The sequence below is a fragment of the Thalassophryne amazonica genome, chromosome 10, assembly GCF_902500255.1.
Source record: "Thalassophryne amazonica chromosome 10, fThaAma1.1, whole genome shotgun sequence".
NCBI lineage: Eukaryota > Metazoa > Chordata > Actinopteri > Batrachoidiformes > Batrachoididae > Thalassophryne > Thalassophryne amazonica.
This window is the reverse complement of record NC_047112.1, coordinates 10,290,382-10,316,270: the sequence shown is the minus strand read 5'-3', so window position 1 is coordinate 10,316,270 and position 25,889 is coordinate 10,290,382. Positions and strand designations below refer to the sequence as shown.

General features: G+C 41.3%; 1 protein-coding gene across 1 annotated transcript; it reads left to right on the top strand.

The window, feature by feature from the left end:
• Positions 1-3,386: 3,386 nt before the first annotated feature.
• Positions 3,387-25,889, top strand: LOC117519465 (fetuin-B-like). The gene is made up of 7 exons (XM_034180806.1): positions 3,387-3,616; positions 9,762-9,875; positions 14,612-14,699; positions 16,962-17,128; positions 17,294-17,350; positions 20,489-20,578; positions 25,467-25,889. Exons 1-7 carry the CDS (start codon positions 3,413-3,415, stop codon positions 25,806-25,808), a joined length of 1,062 nt encoding a protein of 353 aa, XP_034036697.1. The 5' UTR covers positions 3,387-3,412; the 3' UTR covers positions 25,809-25,889.

Genomic DNA, 25,889 nt, shown 5'->3' with positions numbered 1-25,889 from the left:
TGTCATTTTTAATGGATTATATATCAGAGAAAAACTCAGCCACATGGGGTGTGCAGCCACATTCTGAATGCCAGCCCCAAGCCCAGATAAATGAGTAGACTTCATCAGGAAGGGCATCCAACATAAAACAAGCCAAAATCATGAGGGATGGGATGACTAGTTGTAATTGTCGACTATGACTAGCCAACATCTGACTAGTCGACTATTTTTATTAGTCAACTAGTCGAAAGACATTTCTTAAGTTAATTTAGCCCTCAAAAGAATAGACCTGCTGGACCTTGGCAGGGGAATTAGTCAGGTAGCTATGCCTAGTAAATGAATGCAGGTCTTTATGCTAATGTTTTTGTTTTTTGTATTTGTGATTTTGTGCTCATATTTGTGAAAATAAATGTCACGATGAAGATTCAAAATGGGCTGAATTCATTCAATGTCAAATTTAGTCATCGACTAGTCGATGACTAATGGTACCCAACTCATCGACTAATGTTTTTCATTCATCATCCCAACCCTAGAAATGATCATGAAGAGTACAAATCAAATTTCCATACCCAATTGGTTGAAGCCCAGGTTAACAACAACTGAGGGAGACAGTTAGGAAGGTACTGGGTGTCTGGGAAAGCATAAGGAGAAAGAGGTTGGCAAAAAGAATTGGGATAGTCGTAGGAGATGAAGAAAGTAGACAGGAGTACAAGGAGATGCGGCATAAGGCAAAAAGAGAAGTGGCAAGGCTAGGGACAAGGCATATAGTAAGCTGTACAAGATGTTGAATAGTAAGGAAGGAGAAAAGGATTTGATTTATACTGATTGGCCAGGCAAAGGGTGGAGCCACCAGGCAGGAGAAGAAGGAGGCCAAAGATGAGGTTTATGGATGTACTGAGGGAGGACATGCAGGTGGTTGGTGTGACAGAGGGAGATACAGAGGACAGGGTGAGATGGAAACGATTGATGTACTGTGGTGCCCCCTAATGGGAGCAGCCGGAAGAAGAAGATGATGAAGGTAACTTTAGGTTATCACGGAAAAATTAGTGTCAACGTTAGACAGAATTGTATCATATTGAACTGGATCCACAATAAAAAAAAAAGTATCATTCCAGAATCACATGTACTGTTTGGAGAGATGCACACCCTTATTATTAATCCTCCCTGTTGGAAAACTGACTTGCATAACTGCATTGTGGGTAAGTGTTCACCCAGAGGCTTCCAAACTTTTCCTTTATGTACATCTGGAATTTATTGGGTATGGTGTCATGCCACCATCTGAAAAAAGTGCCTTTATGACCAGTGGCTGATTCTGTCATTGTGTGTTTTCTAGTCTGCTGACAGTGTGAATGACCACTGCCTTCTGAGTTGTGAAACTGTTCTGTCATCAGTTACAGAATAACCCAAAATACAGACAGTAGCCACACAGGATGTAAAGGGAAAACAAAGGCGATTTATTTACGATTTAGAAGTCCAGTCCCACAAACAGAAAGTGTCCAAATGAGCACAACAGGAGTAAATGTAGAACTCAAACAAAAACGCGGACAGCGGAAGACAGCACACAACTATGATTAGATAAAAGGCAGTTAATACAAAGATGTCACGAATAGCAAACTCACCAGAAGTGACAAAGAATCATCTGGCAAACTCAAAGGGGAACAGTGCAGGACTAAACGGTGACACAAACAAACAGATGAGCGACAGGTGGTGTGATTGGAAATGTGCCCCACCTGTGGGGGAGACCGGGTGACAGCGGCATACCGACGAACACACAGAAACTGACAAAGATAAAGTGTCACAAACCTCAAGGAACCCTGGGGGTTGATAGAAAACAAACATAAACTAAAAGGGGAACCACAAGGGGAAAGAAATCCACAAACCAAAGAACAAAAGGCTAACAACTATGGTGGAACTCAAAAAAGGCTAACGGGTGTTTTTCTAGTCTTTGCATTGTATTTCATTTAAATTCATCCAAATAAAGACAACATGTCCAAAGATATAAACTCATAACTTCACAAATTTCTTTTTTTAAATTGTTACATTGTATTTCTACTTTATTTTGTTTTTAAGTTGATACACTTGCAGTGGCTTATATGTGCAGCTATGAGAAGCGTCTTCAAGTAACACATAAATCACTGGCTGCTAACTTGGACTTTAAGGTCTTAGAGTTAGAGAGGTGGGCTTATGACCAAAAAAACCCCTGCCTCAAATCTTGATCAAACTGGAGAATCATGAAGGTACCTTGGGTTAGTGTACATTGATTAACTAAAAGTGGTTATAAGTGTATCACTACTACCTATAACCTCCCTTGCACTGTAAAATAATACTAGCTGTGCACTAAAACTTTCAAGCATGAATGTGGGACTAGTGCTGGTAACCGTGCTTTGAATATAATACAGAGTTTGTTAATACAGTTCAGTATTTGCAAACTACATAGTGCGTATTGGTTTATTTTGAGGAGTTCTGAATGTAATTTCTTCACAACTGTAAGTTATGCCTTTCAGGAGAAATTTCACCCTTCCATACATCCTGCCAGCAAACTTTTGTATCTTAAAACTCCACAACCGTAAAACTGTCAAAATAAAAAATTTTATACATTAGTACTGGGGCGTCAAAGCTTTCTGTGCCAAAAAAAAAAAAAATCATGTATTTCTGACATTTATAAATGCCTTTTTTTTCACTGAATTTTGGGTGTCGAGTAGGAAATGTACCAGAAGCGCTGAAATGCTCACACTGCCCGCTAGATGGCGACAAAACCTGCTCAAGTGTGTGGCAAAGTCTCGACTGTTTATTCATTTGAGAAGTTCATTTTTGATGAAAATAAGATCAACAAAATAACAAAAATAACAAAAATCAACTTACAATTGACCTTATGGACAACTTATTGTTGTAGATTGTTTCTAAATGAAGAAACGGTGAGTACAAATAAGAAAGCCACATGTTGACTAACTCGTGCTCCTTTTAGTTGGTGTTGTTGGCGTTGACTGTATATATCACAGTGAGCACAAACACGTCAATGTTAACACTTTAGAAGAACCAGTTGCAGCTTCTGGTGGATGGTTACTGCGTCTGCCGTTGTCTTGTCACAGCGTTCCACTGCAGACAACAATGATTCTGCTGTAAGACCTCACAATGACAAACATTCAAACAAATAATGACAGTTCATAAAAAGAAAAGGAAACAAAGTTCTAAAACAATCACAGTGTCCTTCTACGAGCACGAAAATTTATCTGGTGTTTTGTCGATGTGGGTTTTAGGAAGACATGAGTCACTTGGTTATGTTTGCCTGCAGGGGTTTGCTTTGCCACTGCAACCCACTCAGGGTCACTGACCCCCAGTTCAGTGACCCTGAGTGGGCTCAGCCTCCAGTGAACATTAACGGGGTATAAAATCACGTCCTTCACTGTGTCCTGTGGTCATTCCTGTTGCCATCATGAAGCAGGTTGTGCTCTTGTCTCTGTTGTTGGTGTACGTGCACGTCCACTGTGCACCCGATGTGCAACCGTCGGCCCTCTCGTGCAAGGACGAGGCGGCCATTTCTGTCGCAGGAGAGGCCCTCGACATGATCAACAAAGATCGTCAGGAAGGTTATATCTTCACACTGCTCCGTCTGGCCAACATCAACACCAAGACATATGTGAGTGCTGACGAGTCGGACTGCAACAAACGACTGTTTTCTCCTTTGTACTATTTCACAATTATCCATGTTTTTAAAAAAAAAAAAACATCATTTTTAATCCATTATTTTAAAAAAACTGTCCAAAATACACAGAAAATCAGCATTTTAAATCAGATAGATAGATAGATGTCAGGCTGAGAGGAAGTGAGGCGCTGACAGAGGCTGGACACAACATGCAGACTGACAGGCAGGACGTACGAGTAGAAAAAGGTAGGATCTTTAATGCTGACAAGGGTATGGTACACAGGTAAGCAGTCCACAGTGCAAAAGTAACAGGCAAGGACGAGGGTTCAGTATGCGGGCAATCAGAGCAGAGGCAAAAAGCAGGTTAAAAAACAAAGCAGGGGTCAAAATACATGGCTGGGCAAACAACAGAACTGTGACGAGAGCTGGTAAGTTGGTTCACATGGCAGGATAATTAGGCCGATATCTGACCCGATCTTCCCCTTCCGACAAACTTAAGGACGCCCCGACAATCGTGATGACGCTAAAGATAATCTTATCAGATATTCTTGTCGTGTGTGGTGTATTAAGAGCGCTCTGATCTGCTTGGAAAGACGTCAGGAGCGCTCCGATCGCAAATCGGGGATATTCAACATGTTGGATTTTTTTGGCCCGATATCGCAGCGTGTGGTGTCCTCTGACCAAAACGAGCACGCAGCCTGCTGAATGTGACGTACAGCCAATCAGAAAGCGATGTGACGGACATACAGAGCAGAAATTAAAATCAAAACAGCTGTTCTGACTTACCAGAGTAGTCCGGTGGTCGCGCTGTCTCCACTCCTTTAAAGAACACCTTTTCTTTTTCTTTTTGTACTGTTTTTCCCTCTGTTTTAAACAGTCCACAAAGTACCTCCATTTGTTTACTCTGAAGTCACGTTTCATCTCGAGAGATTTTGCGAGATTTCCTGTCTGAGCTGAGAATGTCTGTGTGTGAAATCTGTTCGTGTGTGGTGTTGTTGTTCTTACCGTGTGGCTGAACACCACACATTGTACGACCAAACCTGTTAGATCCATGATTTTCTATCTTCATATGTGTGGTCTCTCAGGTTTTGGAGACTAAAGATAATTTTAAAATCCTGCCATGTGAACCAGGCTTTAGTCAACAAACGAGCAGGGAAGAAGAGAATAGAATCAGTTTAAATAAGGAAAGGTGGTGAATGGATGATGAGATGCACGTGGTGGGAGAAGGATTTGGAAAGGAGGTGTGGTCAGGTGAATCCAAGAGGGGAAAAGAGAGGCAAGAGAGAGAGAGAGTGAACATGGCAGATAGAGATAAAGATGAAACAGGCAGGTGCAAGAGTGTGAGTGCATGAAAGAGACAGATGAAGACAAAGATGAAACAGGCAGGTGCAAGAGTGTAAGTGCATGAAAGGCAGACGAAGACAAAGATGAAACAGGCAGGTGCAAGAGTGTAAGTGCATGAAAGGCAGACAAAGACAGAGATGAAACAGGCAGGTGCAAGAGTGTAAGTGCATGAAAGAGGCAGACAAAGACAAAGACGAAACAGGCAGGTGCAAGAGTGTAAGTGCATGAAAGAGGCAAAGACAGGATGAGACAGGTAAGTGAGAAGGGAAAGCATTTCTAAAGATGACAACAGAGAGTACAATCAGTGACTACACAAAGAAAACACAATCTTGCAATACAAACTGGAACAGAAGTGAAAAGTGAACCATCAGAAAACAAACAAAACTGCATTGAAACTGATAAGAGAACAATAAGAAAATAAACACTAAGACAAAACTAAACTGGAACTAAGACTAAAAACTAAGTGACTAAACAAACTATAAGTAAAACAGAGACTAAGTGATTAACAGAAAACAAAACCTGATACTACAACATAACTGATAATATCACAAATGAGAAGAACAAAATATACAAGTGATAAACTCATGATAAACAATGAAAACACAGACTGGCTGAACAAAACAAGAACAGAACTCAACCGTGGCTATGGAGTATGACCATACTCCTGTGGTCATACATGGTACTCCTATTGACCAGGTCAGCTCATACAAGTACTTGGGGCTGCACATAGACAACACTCTCAGCTGGACTGTACATGTGGATAGTCTGTGTTCTCGACTCCATCAGAGACTCTACTTCCTCCGCAGACTTCGTTTGTATGGAGTCAATCAAAAAATAGTGTTGTTGTTTTACCAGGCAGTTCTAGAGAGCCTAGTCAGATATGGCATGACTGCCTGGTACGGCAACCTCTCTGTAAAACTTAAAACAAAACTTAACAGACAAATTGACAATGCAATGAAGATAATTGGAAAGAAACAATATCAGTCCCTCAGTATCCTCTGTTCTGAAAGCAGCTCAGAGGATACTGACGGATACAGCTCATGTCCTCCACACAGAGTACACTCTCCTTCCCTCTGGGAGAAGGTATAGAGTCCCTCGGAGCAGACTGAATAGACTCAAAAATTCATTCGTCCCCATGTCTATCAAATTGCTAAACAATAATGTCTAAAACCGGAATTGTGCAACACTTAATTTAATTTAATTTAATTTAATTAGCTTATAATGTGCCAAATCACAGCAAAAGCCGTCTCAAGGCGCCTTACATAAAACAAGTCAACATAAAATTGAATAAATAATTAAAAATGAATAAAAAATTCAAATACATAAATAAAAACAGAAGTAAAAGAATAAAACAAATAAAGATAAAAACTATCCATAAGAAAGAGAATAAAAATAGGTTTTGAGTCTTGACTTAAAAATGTCCACAGACATTTTTAAGAAACACTTATGGTGTTTCTCTTGATTTCCTGTGATGTTAATTTGTTATAGATGTGGTTGTGTTTTTACTTGTATTTGTTTGTTTTCCTTTTGTAAAGGCACTTAGCATGAGTCCAACACAAATTTCCCTAAGGGGATAATAAAGTGTATCGTATCGTATCGTAAAGTATGAAAAGTAATAAGGATACAAAGTGGCAAAACAAAACAAAATAGAGAATAAACAAGTGACAAAAAATAAAACACTAATAAATCAAGGCCAGGGCAGACAGAGGGCCAAAGAAAGGGGGAAAAATAAAACCATAACCCAGATCAGGGCTGAAACCTGACAGTAGATAGATAGATAGATAGATAGATAGATAGATAGATAGATAGATAGATAGATAGATAGATAGATAGATAGATAGATAGATAGATAGATAGATAGATAGATAGATAGATAGATAGATAGATAGATAGATAGATAGATAGATAGATAGATAGATAGATAGATGATAAAAATAAATGGTCACCCAGAAGATAGAACAAAATGGAAAAAAAAATTAAATGCTCATCCTAAAAAAAGAAAAATAAATAAATAATATGTCGTAACTAACAATTACTGGAAATGACATACTTCATACAGAACACTGGAGCAATGGTGACAACCACAAATATCCATCCATACATCTATTTTCTAAGCACTTAATTTATAACTTAATTTATATTTTTTCTCATTCAAAAAAAGGAATATACGAGGGCTGTCAATAAAGTATAGGTCCTTTTTATTTTTTTCAAAAACTATATGGATTTCATTCATATGTTTTTACATCAGACATGCTTGAACCCTCGTGCGCATGCGTGAGTTTTTCCACGTCTGTCGGTGACGTCATTCACCTGTGAGCACTCCTTGTGGGAGGAGTTGTCCAGCCCCTCGTCGGAATTCCTTTGTCTGAGAAGTTGCTGAGAGACAGGCGCTTTGTTTGATCAAATTTTTTTCTAAACCTGTGAGACACATCGAAGTGGACACGGTTCGAAAAATTAAGCTGGTTTTCAGTGAAAATTTTAACGGCTGATGAGAGATTTTGAGGTGATACTGTCGCTTTAAGGACTTCCCACGGTGCGAGACGTCACTCAGCGCTCTCAGGCGCCGTCGTCAGCCTGTTTCAAGCTGAAAACCTCCACATTTCAGGCTCTATTGATCCAGGACGTCGTGAGAGAACAGAGAAGTTTCAGAAGAACTCGGTTTCAGCATTTTATCTGGATATTCCACTGTTAAAGGAGATTTTTTTAATGAAAGACGTGCGGACGGGTCCGCGCGTCGGGACGCAGCCGGCGCGGTGCGGCAGCACAGGAAAAACACCTCCGTGTTGATAACCATTTGTAAAATCCAGGCGGCTTTTGATGGCTTTCAGTGGAGTGAGTATATGAGAAATTGTTTAACAGCTGGACATGTTCCAACTTGTCCTTAAGGCTTCCAACAGAGGTCTGGGACCTGGGACCGCTGCGCGACGTCTCGCTCCATGGGAAGTCCTTAAAGCGACAGTATCACCTCAAAATCTCTCATCAGCCGTTAAAATTTTCACCGAAAACCAGCTTAATTTTTCGAACGGTGTCCACTTTGATGTGTCTCACAGGTTTAGAAAAAATTTTGATCAAACAAAGCGCCAGTCTCTCAGCAACTTCTCAGACAAAGGAATTCCGACGAGGGGCTGGACGACTCCTCCCACAAGGAGTGCTCACAGGCGAATGACGTCACCGACAGGCGTGGAAAAACTCACGCATGCGCACGAGGGTTCAAGCATGTCTGACGTAAAAACATATGAATGAAATCCATATAGTTTTTGAAAAAATAAAAAGGACCTATACTTTATTGACAGACCTCGTATATGCTCCTTCGATTTTTCATATGCAGTGCATCGTCTTTCAGTAATTGATATATTTAAAAAAAAATATTCAGATTACATTGTAAGTAATCTAAAAGTATTCTGATTATATTGTGTTGCATTTGATATTCATTAACTGATTACATTTCAAAGTGTTCTTACCAAACTCTGTGGATAGATGGGTATTTTATTCACTTTTTTGGTGAAATTCAGGTATCCCGTAACTCTTTTTGTGCAGTTTGGTTCCATTTATTATTCATTTTAGTCCCATACATTTCATTTTACTTGAACAAGTCCGCTATGTTTTCGTAAAAATGCATCCATGATAGGAGCAAGCTACTTACAGCACATGAACTTTTCTTGATCTATGTAGGTGTCATATAAAACAAATAATGAGTCTTTTCTATTCATACAATGGAAATATTTTAATTTGTTGATAAATAGAGCATTTCACCTTTAAACTCCTGCAAACCTTCCTACCATTGCACTCATAAACATTCATTAACTGTGTCCCACTGACGGAGGTGTTACAAAGTCTGATGGCCACGGGAACAAAGGATCTGTGATAGTGGCTTTGAAATGCATTCAACATGTCTGTTGTTGTAGAAAAGTTTAAACCAATTTATTTTGGCCAGATGAACACACATGTGAGACTTCTGTTTGTTCAGAGCTGGTTTGAAACAGTGTTTGCAGTGGTTTTGATGATTTATTTCTTGGTTAGTGGTTTTGCTCATTGACTAATGACCTATTCAGGGGGGTAGAATTCGGTGGGTTCTGCTTGGGACTCCGGCGAGGGCAGTCGCATCTCCTCCTCTCTCCTCTATCTCTGCTGCAACCTTCAAGTCCCTACTTCACTGGACTGTGAATTCTTCAAACTATATTGGATTAACCATGGAATTGATCAGCTGGTGTCTGAACCCTATTGACACCATTTTTTCAACAAGGAAATCAGGGCCGGGGGACCCTGTGTGCCCAGATGGAACCTACCCCATGGGCTATGTTCTTGATGCCTGGGAGAAATGGCGTGTCGCATGCTTGGTGCCATTCTCTGTGGAGGACATTGAATATCTATTTATATTTGGTTTTATCGTAGGAGGGCTGGTACTTATTGGTTTATGTGCTGCCCTGACCTACCAGAGAATTGGCAAGACGGCTGTCACCAGAACCACGACCCCTTCACCTATCCGTCATGATTAATGAGTTGGGCGAGGCGATACATTCTCAGACTGCGTTAACCCTTGAACTCAGACGCAAATTGGATAACATCTCGGAACAAATACACACCTTGCAAAGGAAGAATTTCTACGGCCTTGGTGAACCATTCAGCTGCCTTCTTTCTTATCTTCTGTAACTCCAGCACACACGGACAGAAACTGACATAAACGTAACTCATTTGCCACTCACACATGGACAGAGACTGATACACATGCTTTGGCTTTTGCTTTTTTTAACTATATATTTACCTTCTTATTTGTTTATACTCATATTTGTTGCAGGGAGACAATGGTATAATTTACTACTTGACTCTGGATGTTCAGGAGACAACGGCTCATGTTTTCACCAAAGCGGACTGGAAGAATTGTACAGCTCGTGCTGACAGTGACATGCCGGTTAGTAATCTCACACACACACACACACACACACACACACACACACACACACCTTTCAATTTCACAAAAAAAAATAAAAATTCTGTCAAAAGTCTATGCTGCGGTCACTGTGCCTCAGAAAAAGAACAGTTCAAAGAAATAACTGTAAATTATTGCCATTAAGATAAGCTAAGACTTTATTGATCTCACAGTGGAGAAATTCACATGTTACGTCAACTCTTAAAAAAACACACAAGATGGGTGCGAGGAAAATGTGCATCAAACAGCGTGTGCAAGGATAAGCAATAATAATACTTGTAATAATACAATGAAATGAGAAAATGAGGTAGAAATAGAATATATATATATATATATATATATATATAAGTACATATGCATATATAAACACGATTGGAATTGCAAAAAAAATAGGAGCATCTTATTTACAATATGTGAAGTGGAATTTAGATGTGATAAGGTGACATTAGTGCTGGGATTTGTAAACGAGTTGTTATTGCACATGATTTGTGGACATATTATTGCATGTGGTTATTTCACAGTGTTATTGTACAGCCCAACAGCAGCAGGGAGGGACAACCTGCGATATCGTTCCTTCTTGCACTGAGGGTGCCTCAGTCTGTCACTGAAGGAGCTGCTCAGCTCCACTACAGTCCGGTGCAGAGGGTGAGAGGAATTGTCCATGATAGATTTGAACTTGGCTAACACCCTCCTCTCAGCCACCTCCTCCAGAGAGTCCAGAGGACAGCCCAGGACAGAGCTGGACTTCCTGACCAGCTTATTCAGTCTCTTTCTCTCCCGCTCTGTGCTGCCCGGGACCCAACAGACGACAGCATGGAGGAGAGCAGAGGCTACAACAGTCGTAGAAGGTCTTAAGCAGAGGCCTGCGCACTCCAAAGGATCTCAGTCTCCTCAGGAGGTGGAGGCGACTCTGACCTTTTTTGTACAGGGCATCAGTGTTGTGAGTCCAGTCCAGTTTGTTACTGAGGTGAACACCCAGGTACTTGAAACTGTCCACGGTCTCTATGTCCTCCCCCTGGATGTTCACCGGTGGGTGAGGTGGTGGTTTCCTCCTGAAGTCGATCACCATCTCCTTCGTCTTACTGGTGTTGAGACACAAGTGGTTGCGCTCACACCAGTCCACGAAGTCTGTGATGACTGACCGGTACTCCAGCTCGTTCCCTTCAGACACACGACCCACAATGGCGGAGTCATCAGAGAACTTCTGGAGATGGCAGCTGTCTGTGTTGTAGGTGAAGTCTGAGGTGTAGAGGGTGAAGAGGAAAGGCAAGAGGATGGTGCCCTGGGGAGCCCCGGTGCTGTACCTTACCACCTCAGACTGACAGCCACGCAGCCACACGTACTGCGGGCGGTCAGTGAGGTAGTCGATGGTCCAGGCGGTGAGATGTCCATCCACACCTGCGTCCTCCAGTTTCCCCCGCAGCAGCGCCGGTCTGATGGTGTTGAACGCGCTGGAGAAATCAAAGAACATGTCTCTCACAGTGCTCCCGCCGGTCTCCAGGTGGGTGAGCACTTGCTGCAGCAGGTAGATACAGCGTCATCCACCCTGATGTTGGGCCTGTAGGTGAACTGCAGTGGGTCCAGGATGTCGCTCACCACAGTGCGGAGGTGAGACAGGACGAGCTGCTCCATGGTCTTCATGAGGTGGGAGGTCAGGGCAACTGGTCTGTCATGGGCTGGTTCCTTGGCATGCGGTGTTTTGGGAACCAGGACCATACAGGAGGTCTTCCACAGGGTGTGGACCACCCCCAGGCTGAGGCTCATGTTGAAGATGTGGCTGAGGACCTCACAGAGCTCATCTGCACAGGTCCTCAGCAGCCTCGGGGAGATCCCATCAGGTCATGCTGCTTTCCTCTGCTTCAGCCACAGGAGCTGGCCTCTCACCTCAGTCGAAATCACAGTGAGGTTGGGGGGGGGCTGAGGTGTAAGCTCGGGTGGGCTGGCACTGAATACAGTCCGGGGAGAGGAGGGACAATGTCCGGGATGCAGTGGGGGTGACCAGGGGGAAGAAGGTGGGGGATCAGAGGGACTGGTGGACTGGCTGCTGGAGACGTGTGGAGAGCCTGGAGCAGGCAGGGGGGCAGGCGTGGAGGAGCCAAAACGGTTAAAGTAGCTGTTTAGCTCCTCTGCAAACCGAGAATCTCCATCTGCAGTCCTGCTGGCACCCTGCCCAAATCCGGAGGCGGTCTTGAGGCCTCTCCACGCGTCCCTGACGTTGTTCTGGGCCAGCTGCTCCTCCATCTTCCTTCCATACTCCTTCTTGGCTGCCCGGATCCTCCACTGGAGTTCCTCTTGGACTCTACGCTGCTCCTCTCTGTCTCCCGAGTTGAAGCCCTCTTCTTCTGGTTCATCAGGACATTCAGCTCGGGGGTCACCCAGGGGTGGTTGTTAAGCTAAATTTATAAAGATTCTTAGTCATCCACGTACAATGTCCACTGATTGGGTCAAGTTTTGATTTTCCAAGTTGTTTTGCCATTTTATGGAATTTGTAAAATCTTATCAAGACTGAAGACACCACCGGGATGAGTGGTGAAGTATGACAGATTTGAAGCAGAAGATTTTTTTTCTGTGTCGTTTTTAATGTCAAAATAAATAAATAAAGCACTGAATTGTGGCTGCTGAGTCAGCAAACTTCATCAAAACATCTCAAAAGTAAGTTTCACAAAAAATAGCTTGACTGTCTGACTGACTCACTTTGATAAATTGGACCAAAACCAGTTCATGACTGATTCGTTACATCCTAACGCCTCAAGTTTCTGTAAGAGGATCCAAAAAGCCTAAGTCAAGGAGTACCATTCCTGTATAATGGCCTTCATCTTGCTCCATTTTGGTATAAACAGTGAGATTGGCTAAACACGGTTTAGATGAATAAGCAGATGTGAAACCTGATTGATATTCGTGTAAAAGCTTATGAACTGTGAGATTTTCATCCAGTTGGATGCAAACGACTCTCTCAAATATTTTTGTTATTGGTAGTTACTTGTATCTAATTTATGATTTTTATTATAAATAGGCATCACCCAATCCATGTTTGGGCCATCCAGAATACTTCCTGATGAAAAGGAAAGGTGCAGAATACATGTAATAGGAGACACAATGAGCTTTGCACCATCTTTTACAAATCTGGGTGACAACTGGTCCAAACAAACCAAGTCGCCTTGCTTTGACTTAGATCAGAGTTGATCTTAAGTACTGCACCCTCTGCAACCTCTGCAGGTTTAAAACATCCGTAGGAACATTAAAAGGACCTATAATATTGCTTAATATGAGTTAACCCACATTTGCCAGCTGCAGGTGGAAGCTTGTTGACGAGTGTAGAGGTGATGGTCGCAAAAAATTGATTGAACTGCTCGGCTACTTTAGACTTGTTAAATGTAATAGTTCCTTCAATATTCAGACCAGTATTTCCAGACTCAGTGCAACATTGCATTGACCTCCCAAGGTTTTTGAGTATTTACTAGTTTTTACCTTGGCCAGTGAAGTTGGAGGAGGTTATGTTATCGCACCTGGTTGTCTCTCTTGTTGTTTTTCATATATCTTATGAATTTTTTACTGAAGATTCATGTCCTGATAGGCACCAACTGACTCACTTCTCAAGGTCATAGATTAAAGTCAGGAAAAATCTTGGAAAATTGGAAAAATCCCTATGTTTAACATTGAACTCATTTTCAAAAATTCATAACTCTGTCAAAAAAAGATCAAAGTTCTTTCACTACAAAAACTGTCCCTCTCAAAATAAACCAAATAATCTAAAATCTACCCAAATATTCTTGCATTAAGCAAAAAAAAAGGACTTTGACCTTGAAACTTTTTTCCAAGGTAAAAATTTGTGGAATTGGAAACTAGAGTTGGCGGAGGTTTGTGCTCTATGCCCACGGTGCTCGAGTTTAGGGTTGTTTCTGAAGTCATCAACTTTATTTCTGAGAAAATCAGACTGTGCCTGTTTCTTTTTATACTGAACCTGATTTTGAAGATAAATGTACTTATCATACCAACTGTGGTCATGAGTCTTCTTAAATTTGCCAAACATTGGGGAGGTGATGGTCTAGTGGTTAAGCGTTGGGCTTGAGACCAGAGGATGCTTGGTTCAAATACCAGCCTGACCGGAAAATCATGAAGGGCCCTTGGGCAAAGTCCTTAATCCCCTAGTTGGTCCCAGTGTGTAGTGAGCGCCTTGTGTGGCAGCACCCTGACATTGGGGTGAATGTGAGGCATTATTGTAAAGTGCTTTCAGCGTCTGATGCAGATGGAAAAGTGCCATATGAATGCAGTCCATTTACCATTCTACCAAAGCGTTCAGAAAAAATATAGTAAGCATTTGCTCCCCCCAGTGGTAGTAATGAGCCAAATGTAGTGGGTCTGCCCTACACACACACACACACACACACACACACACACACACACACACACACACACACACACACACACACACACACACACACAATTGATTCTGTTCTTCCCTGACCAAAGGATTGCCCCTAAACACAGTCTCATTGAAATGTTTTATACATTTTGAGATATGTTGGACAAAAACAAATTTGGTGATGTCAAAAACCTCCATCCTCTTCTCTTTTGTGGTGTGAGTAATTACATCTATTTGTACTGTTTATTTGGTAGTCAGACCAGAATGAAGGTGAGTTAGACAATGACGTAGGCCCAGCAAAAAAATAAGTATCATCTAAAAAAAAAAATGTGTCTTTCTTTATTTATCTTTTCAGGTTTATGGGCAGTGCAAAGCAACCTTCTTCATCAACAAGCCTCAAAGAGTCGTGCGCCTCTACAAATACGACTGTATAATCAGACCAAGTAAGTAACAAGAAGAATTTAGTTTCAACTGCTCCTGCAAGTAAGGACACAGCTGAGGACCCCTGAACAGAGAACAACACCAGTTTGCAAAATCAGCAGTTTCATTTACCGCATTAACAACAGGAACAGTCAGCGCACCCAGGTGCACCACCAGCCGATCCCCAACTCCAGAAGTAGCCATGTACAGTACGTTCAGAACGTATTCACAACACTTCACTTTTCCCACATTTTGTTATGTTACAGCCTTATTTTAAAATGGAGGAGATTTATTTTTTTGTCCATCAAAATTCTACACACATCACCCCATAATGACAACATGAAAAAGTTGTTGGTTTTTTTTGAAAATTTATTAAAAATAAAAAAAAACAAGAAATCACATGTACACAAGTATTCACACCCTTTGCTCAATACTTTGTTGATGCACTTTTGGCAGTAATTCCAGCCTCAAGTCTTCTTGAATATGATGCCACAAGCTTGGTGCACCTATCTTTGGGTAGTTTGGTCCATTCCTCTTTGCAGCACCTCTCAAGCTCCATCAGGTTGGATGGGGAGCATCGGTGCACAGCCATTTTCAGATCTCTCCAGAGATGTTCAATCAGATTCAGGTCTGGGCTCTGGCTGGACCACTCAAGGACATTCACAAAGTTGTCCTGAAGCCACTCCTTTGATATCTTGGCTGTGTGGTTAAGGTCATTGTCCTGTTGAAAGATGAACCGTGCCCCAGTCTGAGGTCAAGAGCGCTCTGGAGCAGGTTTTCATCCAGGATGTATCTGTACATTGCTGCATTCATCTTTCCCTCAATTCTGACTAGTTTCCCAGTTCCTGCTGCTGAAACACATCCCCACAGCATGATGCTGCCTCCACCAGCTTCACTGTAGAGATGGTGCCTGGTTTCCTCCAAACATGACATCTGGCATTTATACCAAAGAGTTCAATCTTTGTCTCATCAGACCAGAGAATTTTGTTTCTTATGGTCTGAGAGTCCTTCAGGTGCCTTTTGGTAAACTCCAGGTGGGCTGCCATGTGCCTTTTACTAAGGAGTGGCTTCCGTCTGGCCACTCTACCATACTGGCCTGATTGGTGCAGGGATGGTTGTCCTTCTGAAAGGTTCTCCTCTCTCCACAGAGAAATGCTGGAGCTCTGACAGAGTGACCATTGGGTTCTTGATCACTTCCCTGACTGAGGCCCTTCTCCCCCGTTCACTCAGTTTAGACGGACAGCCAGCTCTAGGAAGAGTCCTGGTGAATCCAAACATCTTCCATTTATGGATGATGGAGGACACTGTGCTCATTGGGACCTTCAGAGCAGCAAAAATGTTTCTGTACCCTTCCCCAGATTTATCCGTCCAGACAATCCTGTCTTGGAGGTTGACAGACAATTCCTTTGACTTCATTCTTGGTTTGTGCTCTGACTGTCAACTGTGGGACCTTATGTGTAGACAGTTGTGTGTCTTTCCAAATCATGTCCAATCCACTGAATTTACCCCAGGTGGACTCCAATTAAGCTGTAGAAACATCTCAAGGATGATCAGTGGAAACAGGAGGCACCTGAGCTTAATTTTGAGCTTCTTTGAGCTTTTTAATAAATTTGCAAAAATCTAAAAAAAAAAAATCACATTGTCATTATGGGGTATTGTGTGTAAAATTTTGACCAAAAAAAAAAGAAAGAATTTCACCCATTTTAGAATAAGATTGTAACATTCCAAAAAAAAACAATGTGGAAAAAGTGAAGGGCTGTGAATACTTTCTGTATGCACTGCATCTGTGGCCGTGCCCTTGGTGTTTTCCATATGATGGAGTCATCAGTACTGAGGCACGTGCATGCTGGATCATGCTAACATTCTCTCACGATGCACGTGGCACTCCTCATCTGCGTCTCTTTAAGTAATCGCTCATTTGACACAAAGTAAAACCAGTGAAACCCAAGGATGCTCTGAAAAGATCTTGTACCAAAGGCATCCAGCCATCAGACAGGAAGCACCAAGACCTTCTTTCCCTTCCAAAGACACTGGCACGACCAACCACCTCAGTTTGCATCAGAGCAGGAAGGAATGGCAAATGTGGACGGTGGGTGAATTCCAGGAGAAAAGCTGGTGCCGTCATGATCATTCAGTTCACTAATCCAGATGAAGTATGATACCCATACTGCATGAAACCATCAGAAAAGCCATGTGATTGGAAAATAGAAATGTTGGTGAACCATGTTGTTGCATCTAAATGAAGATGAATGATTTGCGATGTGAAACAATTTTTCCATCTGCAGTTCCTCCAAGAGCAATTTTGAGGCGATGTCCAGACTGTCCGATTTTAGTTAGCGTGACAGACCCAAGCATTCAGAGAACTGTGGCTGGATGCCTGAAGAAGTTCAACAATGACTATGCGATGGGCAAAACTTTTTCTCTGACGAACGTGGCCCGAGCCAAAATACAGGTGAGTTCTGATGACACAAAGTGATTATTTGACATACACTATACAACAAGCACACACACACACACACACACACATATATTTATATATATATATATATATATATATATACACACACACACTGTGTATATGCATTCTGAATAGCTTTCCTTCTGTCTTTGAATGCAGCGTGGCATTGCAAAATTTGACATTGTAGAGTTCACCATCATGGAGACAACCAACAAGGTAACCAATACGTGCACCCTCATCGACTCCAAATGTTCTGCGAGTCATCACAAAGTAGTTTTGTGCAACACTGTCAAATTTAATTCAAATGTATTATTAGACAGGAACAGGATAATCCTCATAAATGATCCACAGATACTCAGCATACAGTCGCTTGCAAAAGTATTCACCCACTTGGGCTTTTATCCATTTTAATTTGTTTATGTTATTTCAAACACAAAAAGTCAATTAGGATTCTCTAAATTAAAATTTCAAAAATTATCCTCTTTGAACTCAAACTGAAAGCAAGACTTGATATATTAAATATAAATATCAAAAACAAGATGATGGGTTGCACAAGTAACAACCCCGTTTTGTGTAACAAAAGTAAATTGTCCATTTTACTGGCTGTTTTCCAGTTAGGAGATGGATACATGTACATTTCCTAGTCACCAAACATGTCTCGTATTTTATTTACGTCAGTCATTAAAAAATACAAGCAGTGTGGTACTCTATGGTAAATCTGTCTGGAGTAGGCATTTCTCAAAAACAGAGTGACTGCACAAAAAGGAGACTGGTGAGGGAAGCCACCAAGGCATGCATGACAACTGAAAAAGTTGCATTCTTCTCAGGTTGCAATTAGAGAATCTGGGAATGGGGCACATTTTGTTATTTTGTATCACCAGAGTGGAGAAGAGAAGCACTTTCTGGAAAAAATCAGACTGGAAAGTTCACCTGCAGTTTGCTGGGAGGCATATGGAAGACTCAAGCCTAGATATGAGCTCTTCCTTTTTGTGAAGCTTCTTCTCTGTTCAGCTGTACCAAGAACTTGTGAGTGGTGATGCAACAGGCCAAATTTGTCCTCTGCACAGTCTCTCCAATAACATACACAGAAGCCTACAACTCCTTCAGAGTTGTCATATGTGTCTTGGTGGCTTTCCTCGCTATTCACTCAGATTTTGAGAACTGCCTGTTCCACACAGATTTACCATACAGTACCACACTGTTTGTATCTTGTAATGACTGATGTAATTGAAGTATGAAACATAAAGTGAGGAAAATAAGTATTTGAACACCCTGTGATTTTGCAGGTTCTCCCACTTAGAAATCATGGAGGGGTCTGAAATTTTCATCTTAGGTGCATGTTCACTGTGAGAGACATAATCTAAAAAAAAAAAAAAAAAAAAAAAATCAGGAAATCACAATGTATGATTTTTTTAATAATTTATTTGTATGTTACTGCTGCAAATAAGTATTTGAACACCTGTGAAAATCAATGTTAATATTTGGTACAGTAGCCTTTGTTTGCAATTACAGAGGTCAAACATTTCCTGTAGTTTTTGTCCAAGTTTGCACACACTCCAGCAGGGATTTTTGTCCACTCTTCCATACAAATCTTCTCTAGATCTTTCAGGTTTGGAGTTTCAGCTCCCTCCAAAGATTTTCTATTGAGTTCAGGTCTGGAGACTGGCCAGGTCACTCCAGGACCTTGAAATGCTTCTTACGGAGCCCCTCCTTAGTTGCCCTGTCTGTGTGTTTGGGGTCATTGTCATGCTGCAAGACCCAGCCATGATTCATCTTCAATGCTCTTACTGAAGGAAGGAGGTTGTTTGTCAAAATCTCGCAATACATGACCCCATCCATCCTCCCTTCAATATGGTGCAGTCGTCCTGTCCCCTTTGCAGAAGCGCACCCCCAGAGTATGATGTTTCCACCCCCATGCTTCACGGTTGGGATGGTTTTCTTGGGGTTGTTCTCATCCTCTAAACATGGTAAGTGGAGATGATTCCAAAAAGCTCTATTTTGGTCTCATCTGACCACATGACCTTCTCCCATGCCTCCTCTGGATCATCCAGATGGTCACTGGTGAACTTCAAATGGGCCTGGACATGTGCTGGCTTGAGCAGGGGAACCTTGCTGCCCTGCAGGATTTTAAACCATGACAGCATCATGTGTTACTAATGTAATCTTTGTGACTGTGGTCCCAGCTCTCTTCAGGTCATTGACCAGGTCCTCCTGTGTAGTTCTGAGCTTTCTCAGAATCATCCTTACCCCACAAAGTGAGATCTTGCATGGAATCCCAGACCGAGGGAGATTGACAGTCATCTTGTGTTTCTTCCACTTTCTAATAAATAATCATATCAGTTGTTATCTTCTACCAAGCTGCTTGCCTGTTGTCCTGTAGTCCATCCCAGCCTTGTGCAGGTCTACAGTTTTGTCCCTGGTGTCCTTAGACAGCTCTTTGGTCTTGGCTATGGTGGACAGGTTGGAGTGTGATTGATTGTGTGAACAGGTGTCTTTTATACAGGTAACAAGTTCAAACAGGTGCAATTAATACAGGTGAAGAGTGCAGAATAAGAGGGCTTCTTAAAGAAAAACTAACAGGTCTGTGTGAGCCAGAATTCTTGCTGGTTGGTAGGTGTTCAAATACTTATTTGCAGCAGTAACATACAAATAAATTATTTTAAAAAATCATACATTGTAATTTCCGGATGTTTTTTTTTTTTTTTAGATTATTTCTCTCACAGTGGACATGCACCTAAGATGAAAATTTCAGACCCCTCCATGATTTCTAAGTGGGAGAATTTAGAAAACCACAAGGTGTTCAAATACTTATTTTCCTCACTGTATTTGGTGACTTGGAAATGTACATGTATCCATCCCCCTGACTTGTCAAAAGAAAACTGACAATAAAAATGATGATTTACATGTTTTATACAAACGGGTGTCATTACTAATGCAACCCATTATCTTGGTGTTGGTGTTTTTATTTAATTTATATCAAGTTTTTGAGATTTTCTTTGAGTTTGAGTTTAAGGAGGATAATTTTAGACATTTTCAATATACAGACGCCTGAATTACTTTTTGTCAAAATGTGTAAAAGGGGACTGAATACTTTTGCAAGGCACTGCAACATTTCTGATGAGAAAAGAAGTTGGGCTTTGAACCACAAAGTTACTATATTATATTTTTCAGTGTTGTCCATCTCCTGGTTCTTCTTATGACCCCATAAAGGGAAGCTACATCGATAAACTGTTCTTTTTTCCATAATGTTCAGGCAACATGAAGACTGTTACAAAACCCAACTCTTATTATTATTATTATTATTATTATTATTATTATTATTATTATTATTATTATTCTTTTGACCCAAATCAGAGCACGGGCTTCTGTAAGGGGAACCGGTATCAACCGCATGTGCCCACATTGGAAGGTGACGTCTACAAAGTGAGCTGTCAGATCTTTGAGGTAATGTTGAGTCAAAATAAAACACAAACTCTGTTCACATTTACATTATGTAACGTTATCATAAAAAAATTGTACCATTTAAACCCTCACATGTTCCTTCTTTAACAGAATCAAAAGCATGTTTTATTTGTCACGTCCGCCAAGGATGTAAAAAAAATCATCAGTGTTGATTTATTTTTCTGTCTGTCTGTTAGCACGATTACGTCAAAACTGCAGCATGGATTTTGATGAAATTATCCAACCCAATCTCACGGGATGTCATGATTCAGCAGCACGAAATATGCATTAATTAGGCCATAAAGCAGGGGTAGGCAACCTGTTCCAGAAAGAGCCATGAGGGTGCAGGTTTTCTTTGCAGCCACTGACTCCACCAGGTGATTTCACTGATTAACTGATTCCATCTGCTCAAAGTGATATTAATCAGTAAAATCACCTGGTGGAGTCAGTGGCTGCAAAGAAAACCTGCACCCTCATGGCTCTTTCTGGAACAGGTTGCCTACCCCTACCATAAAGGAATCCCTTAAATTTTGGAGGTGATCCAGATCTGGATTCTGGATCAAGATTTCACTTTATATAGGCTTTGAAGGTTACAGCTAAAACTACTTAAGGGATTCTCACCAAATTTTCACCACGGATACATATTAGGCCATGGAGGAATCCCTTAAATTTTGGAGGTGATCCAGATCTGGATTCTGGATCAAGATTTCACTTTATATAGGCTTTGAAGGATTACGGCCAAAACTACTTAAGGGATTCTCACCAAATTTTCACCACGGATACATATTAGGCCATGGAGGAATCCCTTAAATATTGGAGGTGAGCCGGATCTGGATTCTGGATCAAGATTTCACTTTAAATGCTTTGAAGGATTACAGCCAAAACTACTTAAGGGATTCTCACCAAATTTTCACCACAGATACATATTAGGCCATGGAGGAACCCCTGAATTTTGGAGGCGATCCGGATCTGGATTCTGGATCAAAATTTCACTTTATATAGGCTTTGAAGGATTAAGGCCAAAACTACTTAAGAGATTCTCACCAAATTTTCACCACAGATACATATTAGGCTATGGAGGAATCCCTTAAATTTTGGAGGTGATCCAGATCTGGATTCTGGATCAAGATTTCACTTTATATAGGCTTTGAAGGATTACGGCCAAAACTACTTAAGGGATTCTCACCAAATTTTCACCACGGATACATATTAGGCCATGGAGGAATCCCTTAAATTTTGGAGGTGATCCAGATCTGGATTCTGGATCAAGATTTCACTTTATATAGGCTTTGAAGGATTACAGCCAAAACTACTTAAGGGATTCTCACCAAATTTTCACCACGGATACATATTAGGCCATGGAGGAATCCCTTAAATTTTGGAGGTGATCCAGATCTGGATTCTGGATCAAGATTTCACTTTATATAGGCTTTGAAGGATTACGGCCAAAACTACTTAAGGGATTCTCACCAAATTTTCACCACAGATACATATTAGGCCATGGAGGAACCCCTGAATTTTGGAGGCGATCCGGATCTGGATTCTGTATCAAAATTTCACTTTATATAGGCTTTGAAGGATTAAGGCCAAAACTACTTAAGGGATTCTCACCAAATTTTCACCACGGATACATATTAGGCCATGGAGGAATCCCTTAAATATTGGAGGTGAGCCGGATCTGGATTCTGGATCAAGATTTCACTTTAAATGCTTTGAAGGATTAATGCCAAAACTACTTAAGGGATTCTCACCAAATTTTCACCACAGATACATATTAGGCCATGGAGGAACCCCTGAATTTTGGAGGCGATCCGGATCTGGATTCTGGATCAAAATTTCACTTTGTATAGGCTTTGAAGGATTAAGGCCAAAACTACTTAAGGGATTCTCACCAGATTTTCACCACGGATACATATTAGGCCATGGAGGAATCCCTTAAATTTTGGAGGCGATCCGGATCTGGATTCTGGATCAAGATTTCACTTTATATAGGCTTTGAAGGATTAAGGCCAAAACTACTTAAGGGATTCTCACCAAATTTTCACCACGGATACATATTAGGCCATGGAGGAATCCCTTAAATATTGGAGGTGAGCTGGATCTGGATTCTGGATCAAGATTTCACTTTATATAGGCTTTGAAGGATTACGGCCAAAACTACTTAAGGGATTCTCACCAAATTTTCACCATGGATACATATTAGGCCATGGAGGAATCCCTTAAATTTTGGAGGTGATCCAGATCTGGATTCTGGATCAAGATTTCACTTTATATAGGCTTTGAAGGATTACAGCCAAAACTACTTAAGGGATTCTCACCAGATTTTCACCACGGATACATATTAGGCCATGGAGGAATCCCTTAAATTTTGGAGGTGATCCAGATCTGGATTCTGGATCAAGATTTCACTTTATATAGGCTTTGAAGGATTACGGCCAAAACTACTTCAGGGATTCTCACCAAATTTTCACCACAGATACATATTAGGCCATGGAGGAACCCCTGAATTTTGGAGGTGATCCGGATCTGGATTCTGGATCAAAATTTCACTTTATATAGGCTTTGAAGGATTAAGGCCAAAACTACTTAAGGGATTCTCACCAGATTTTCACCACGGATACATATTAGGCCATGGAGGAATCCCTTAAATTTTGGAGGCGATCCGGATCTGGATTCTGGATCAAGATTTCACTTTATATAGGCTTTGAAGGATTAAGGCCAAAACTACTTAAGGGATTCTCACCAAATTTTCACCACAGATACATATTAGGCCATGGAGGAATCCCTTAAATATTGGAGGTGAGCCGGATCTGGATTCTGGATCAAGATTTCACTTTAAATGCTTTGAAGGATTAATGCCAAAACTACTTAAGGGATTCTCACCAAATTTTCACCACAGATACATATTAGGCCATGGAGGAACCCCTGAATTTTGGAGGCGATCCGGATCTGGATTCTGGATCAAAATTTCACTTTATATAGGCTTTGAAGGATTAAGGCCAAACTACTTAAGGGATTCTCACCAGATTTTCACCACGGATACATATTAGGCCATGGAGGAATCCCTTAAATTTTGGAGGCAATCCGGATCTGGATTCTGGATCAAGATTTCACTTTATATAGGCTTTGAAGGATTAAGGCCAAAACTACTTAAGGGATTCTCACCAGATTTTCACCACGGATACATATTAGGCCATGGAGGAATCCCTTAAATTTTGGAGGCAATCTGGATCTGGATTCTGGATCAAGATTTCACTTTATATAGGCTTTGAAGGATTAAGGCCAAAACTACTTAAGGGATTCTCACCAAATTTTCACCACGGATACATATTAGGCCATGGAGGAATCCCTTAAATATTGGAGGTGAGCCGGATATGGATTCTGGATCAAGATTTCACTTTAAATGCTTTGAAGGATTAATGCCAAAACTACTTAAGGGATTCTCACCAAATTTTCACCACAGATACATATTAGGCCATGGAGGAACCCCTGAATTTTGGAGGCGATCCGGATCTGGATTCTGGATCAAAATTTCACTTTATATAGGCTTTGAAGGATTAAGGCCAAACTACTTAAGGGATTCTCACCAGATTTTCACCACGGATACATATTAGGCCATGGAGGAATCCCTTAAATTTTGGAGGCAATCCGGATCTGGATTCTGGATCAAGATTTCACTTTATATAGGCTTTGAAGGATTAAGGCCAAAACTACTTAAGGGATTCTCACCAGATTTTCACCACGGATACATATTAGGCCATGGAGGAATCCCTTAAATTTTGGAGGCAATCTGGATCTGGATTCTGGATCAAGATTTCACTTTATATAGGCTTTGAAGGATTAAGGCCAAAACTACTTAAGGGATTCTCACCAAATTTTCACCACGGATACATATTAGGCCATGGAGGAATCCCTTAAATATTGGAGGTGAGCCGGATCTGGATTCTGGATCAAGATTTCACTTTAAATGCTTTGAAGGATTAATGCCAAAACTACTTAAGGGATTCTCACCAAATTTTCACCACAGATACATATTAGGCCATGGAGGAACCCCTGAATTTTGGAGGCGATCCGGATCTGGATTCTGGATCAAGATTTCACTTTATATAGGCTTTGAAGGATTAAGGCCAAAACTACTTAAGGGATTCTCACCAGATTTTCACCACGGATACATATTAGGCTATGGAAGAATCCCTTAAATTTTGGAGGCGATCCGGATCTGGATTCTGGATCAAGATTTCACTTTATATAGGCTTTGAAGGATTAAGGCCAAAACTACTTAAGGGATTCTCACCAGATTTTCACCACGGATACATATTAGGCTATGGAAGAATCCCTTAAATTTTGGAGGCGATCCGGATCTGGATTCTGGATCAAGATTTCACTTTATATGCTTTGAAGGATTAATGCCAAAACTACTACACGGATTCTCACCAAATTTGCACCACAGATAAATATTAGGGTATGGAAGACTCCACTGAATTTTGGAAGTAATCTGGATCCGGTTTGGTGGACATCAGAAATTCCGATTGCTCTTGTTTAGTATTGATGAACTCTTCAGTTCGTAAACTATAATTGAGGTGCATCAGCAGAGTTCGCTTCAGTCTTTCACGATGTCCTCATAGGATGTGCAAATTTCAAATTAGCATTTTTTAAATCACTTGTTGAATCGTTTAAAGATTAAATGCAGAATGGACTCATACTCAGTGCTGGTCAAACGCCACCAGTTTTCATCCTCGTGTGTGTTGATCATATCACATCATGCACTGAGGGCCAGGAGGGGTTCACGCTCCTCTGGAGGGGGTCCAGTTGATGTAACGTAGTCTGGCATTTGGTGTGAGGTGCACAGCTGTGTGTCCACTGTCTAATTTTGTCATTATGTGTTTTCCAGGCTGATAATGATACACACACACACAACAACTCCCACAGTCACCATAACGACAGTGACCACCACCACCATCACCACCACCACCCAGTGGGCAAAGTGAAGATGCTCCCTCCAATGAATCTGGACTCGCCCTCTGGACCTGTTCAACTCCCCACACCTCCACATATGCCGGTCACACTGCCATCCTTTCCCAATATGCAGATACCATTAGGGAACGAGCCCTCTATCTCAACATTCCCCCCCTCAGTGGCAGCCGGCTGCCCTGCCGTGGAGTTGGGACACACAATAGTGGAGGAAGTCTTCGACAAAGATCCATTGTTTAAGGTGGCACAATCCAAGCAGTGATCATTAAAGTGAAATGAGGGAAGAAATGACCATAAAACTTCATCTGTTTGTTCCAGACAGAATCCAATAAAATGTAGCACC

What these genes read in the sequence shown, in the direction of transcription:
- LOC117519465 (XM_034180806.1), top strand. Translation starts at nt 3,413, where the DNA reads ATGAAGCAGGTTGTGCTCTTGTCTCTGTTGTTGGTGTACGTGCACGTC. An exon ending in CGACTGTATAATCAGACCAA is followed by an intron (nt 14,700 to 16,961) that starts GTAAGTAACAAG and finishes TTCCATCTGCAG; the next exon opens with TTCCTCCAAGAGCAATTTTG. An exon ending in TGGCCCGAGCCAAAATACAG is followed by an intron (nt 17,129 to 17,293) that starts GTGAGTTCTGAT and finishes CTTTGAATGCAG; the next exon opens with CGTGGCATTGCAAAATTTGA.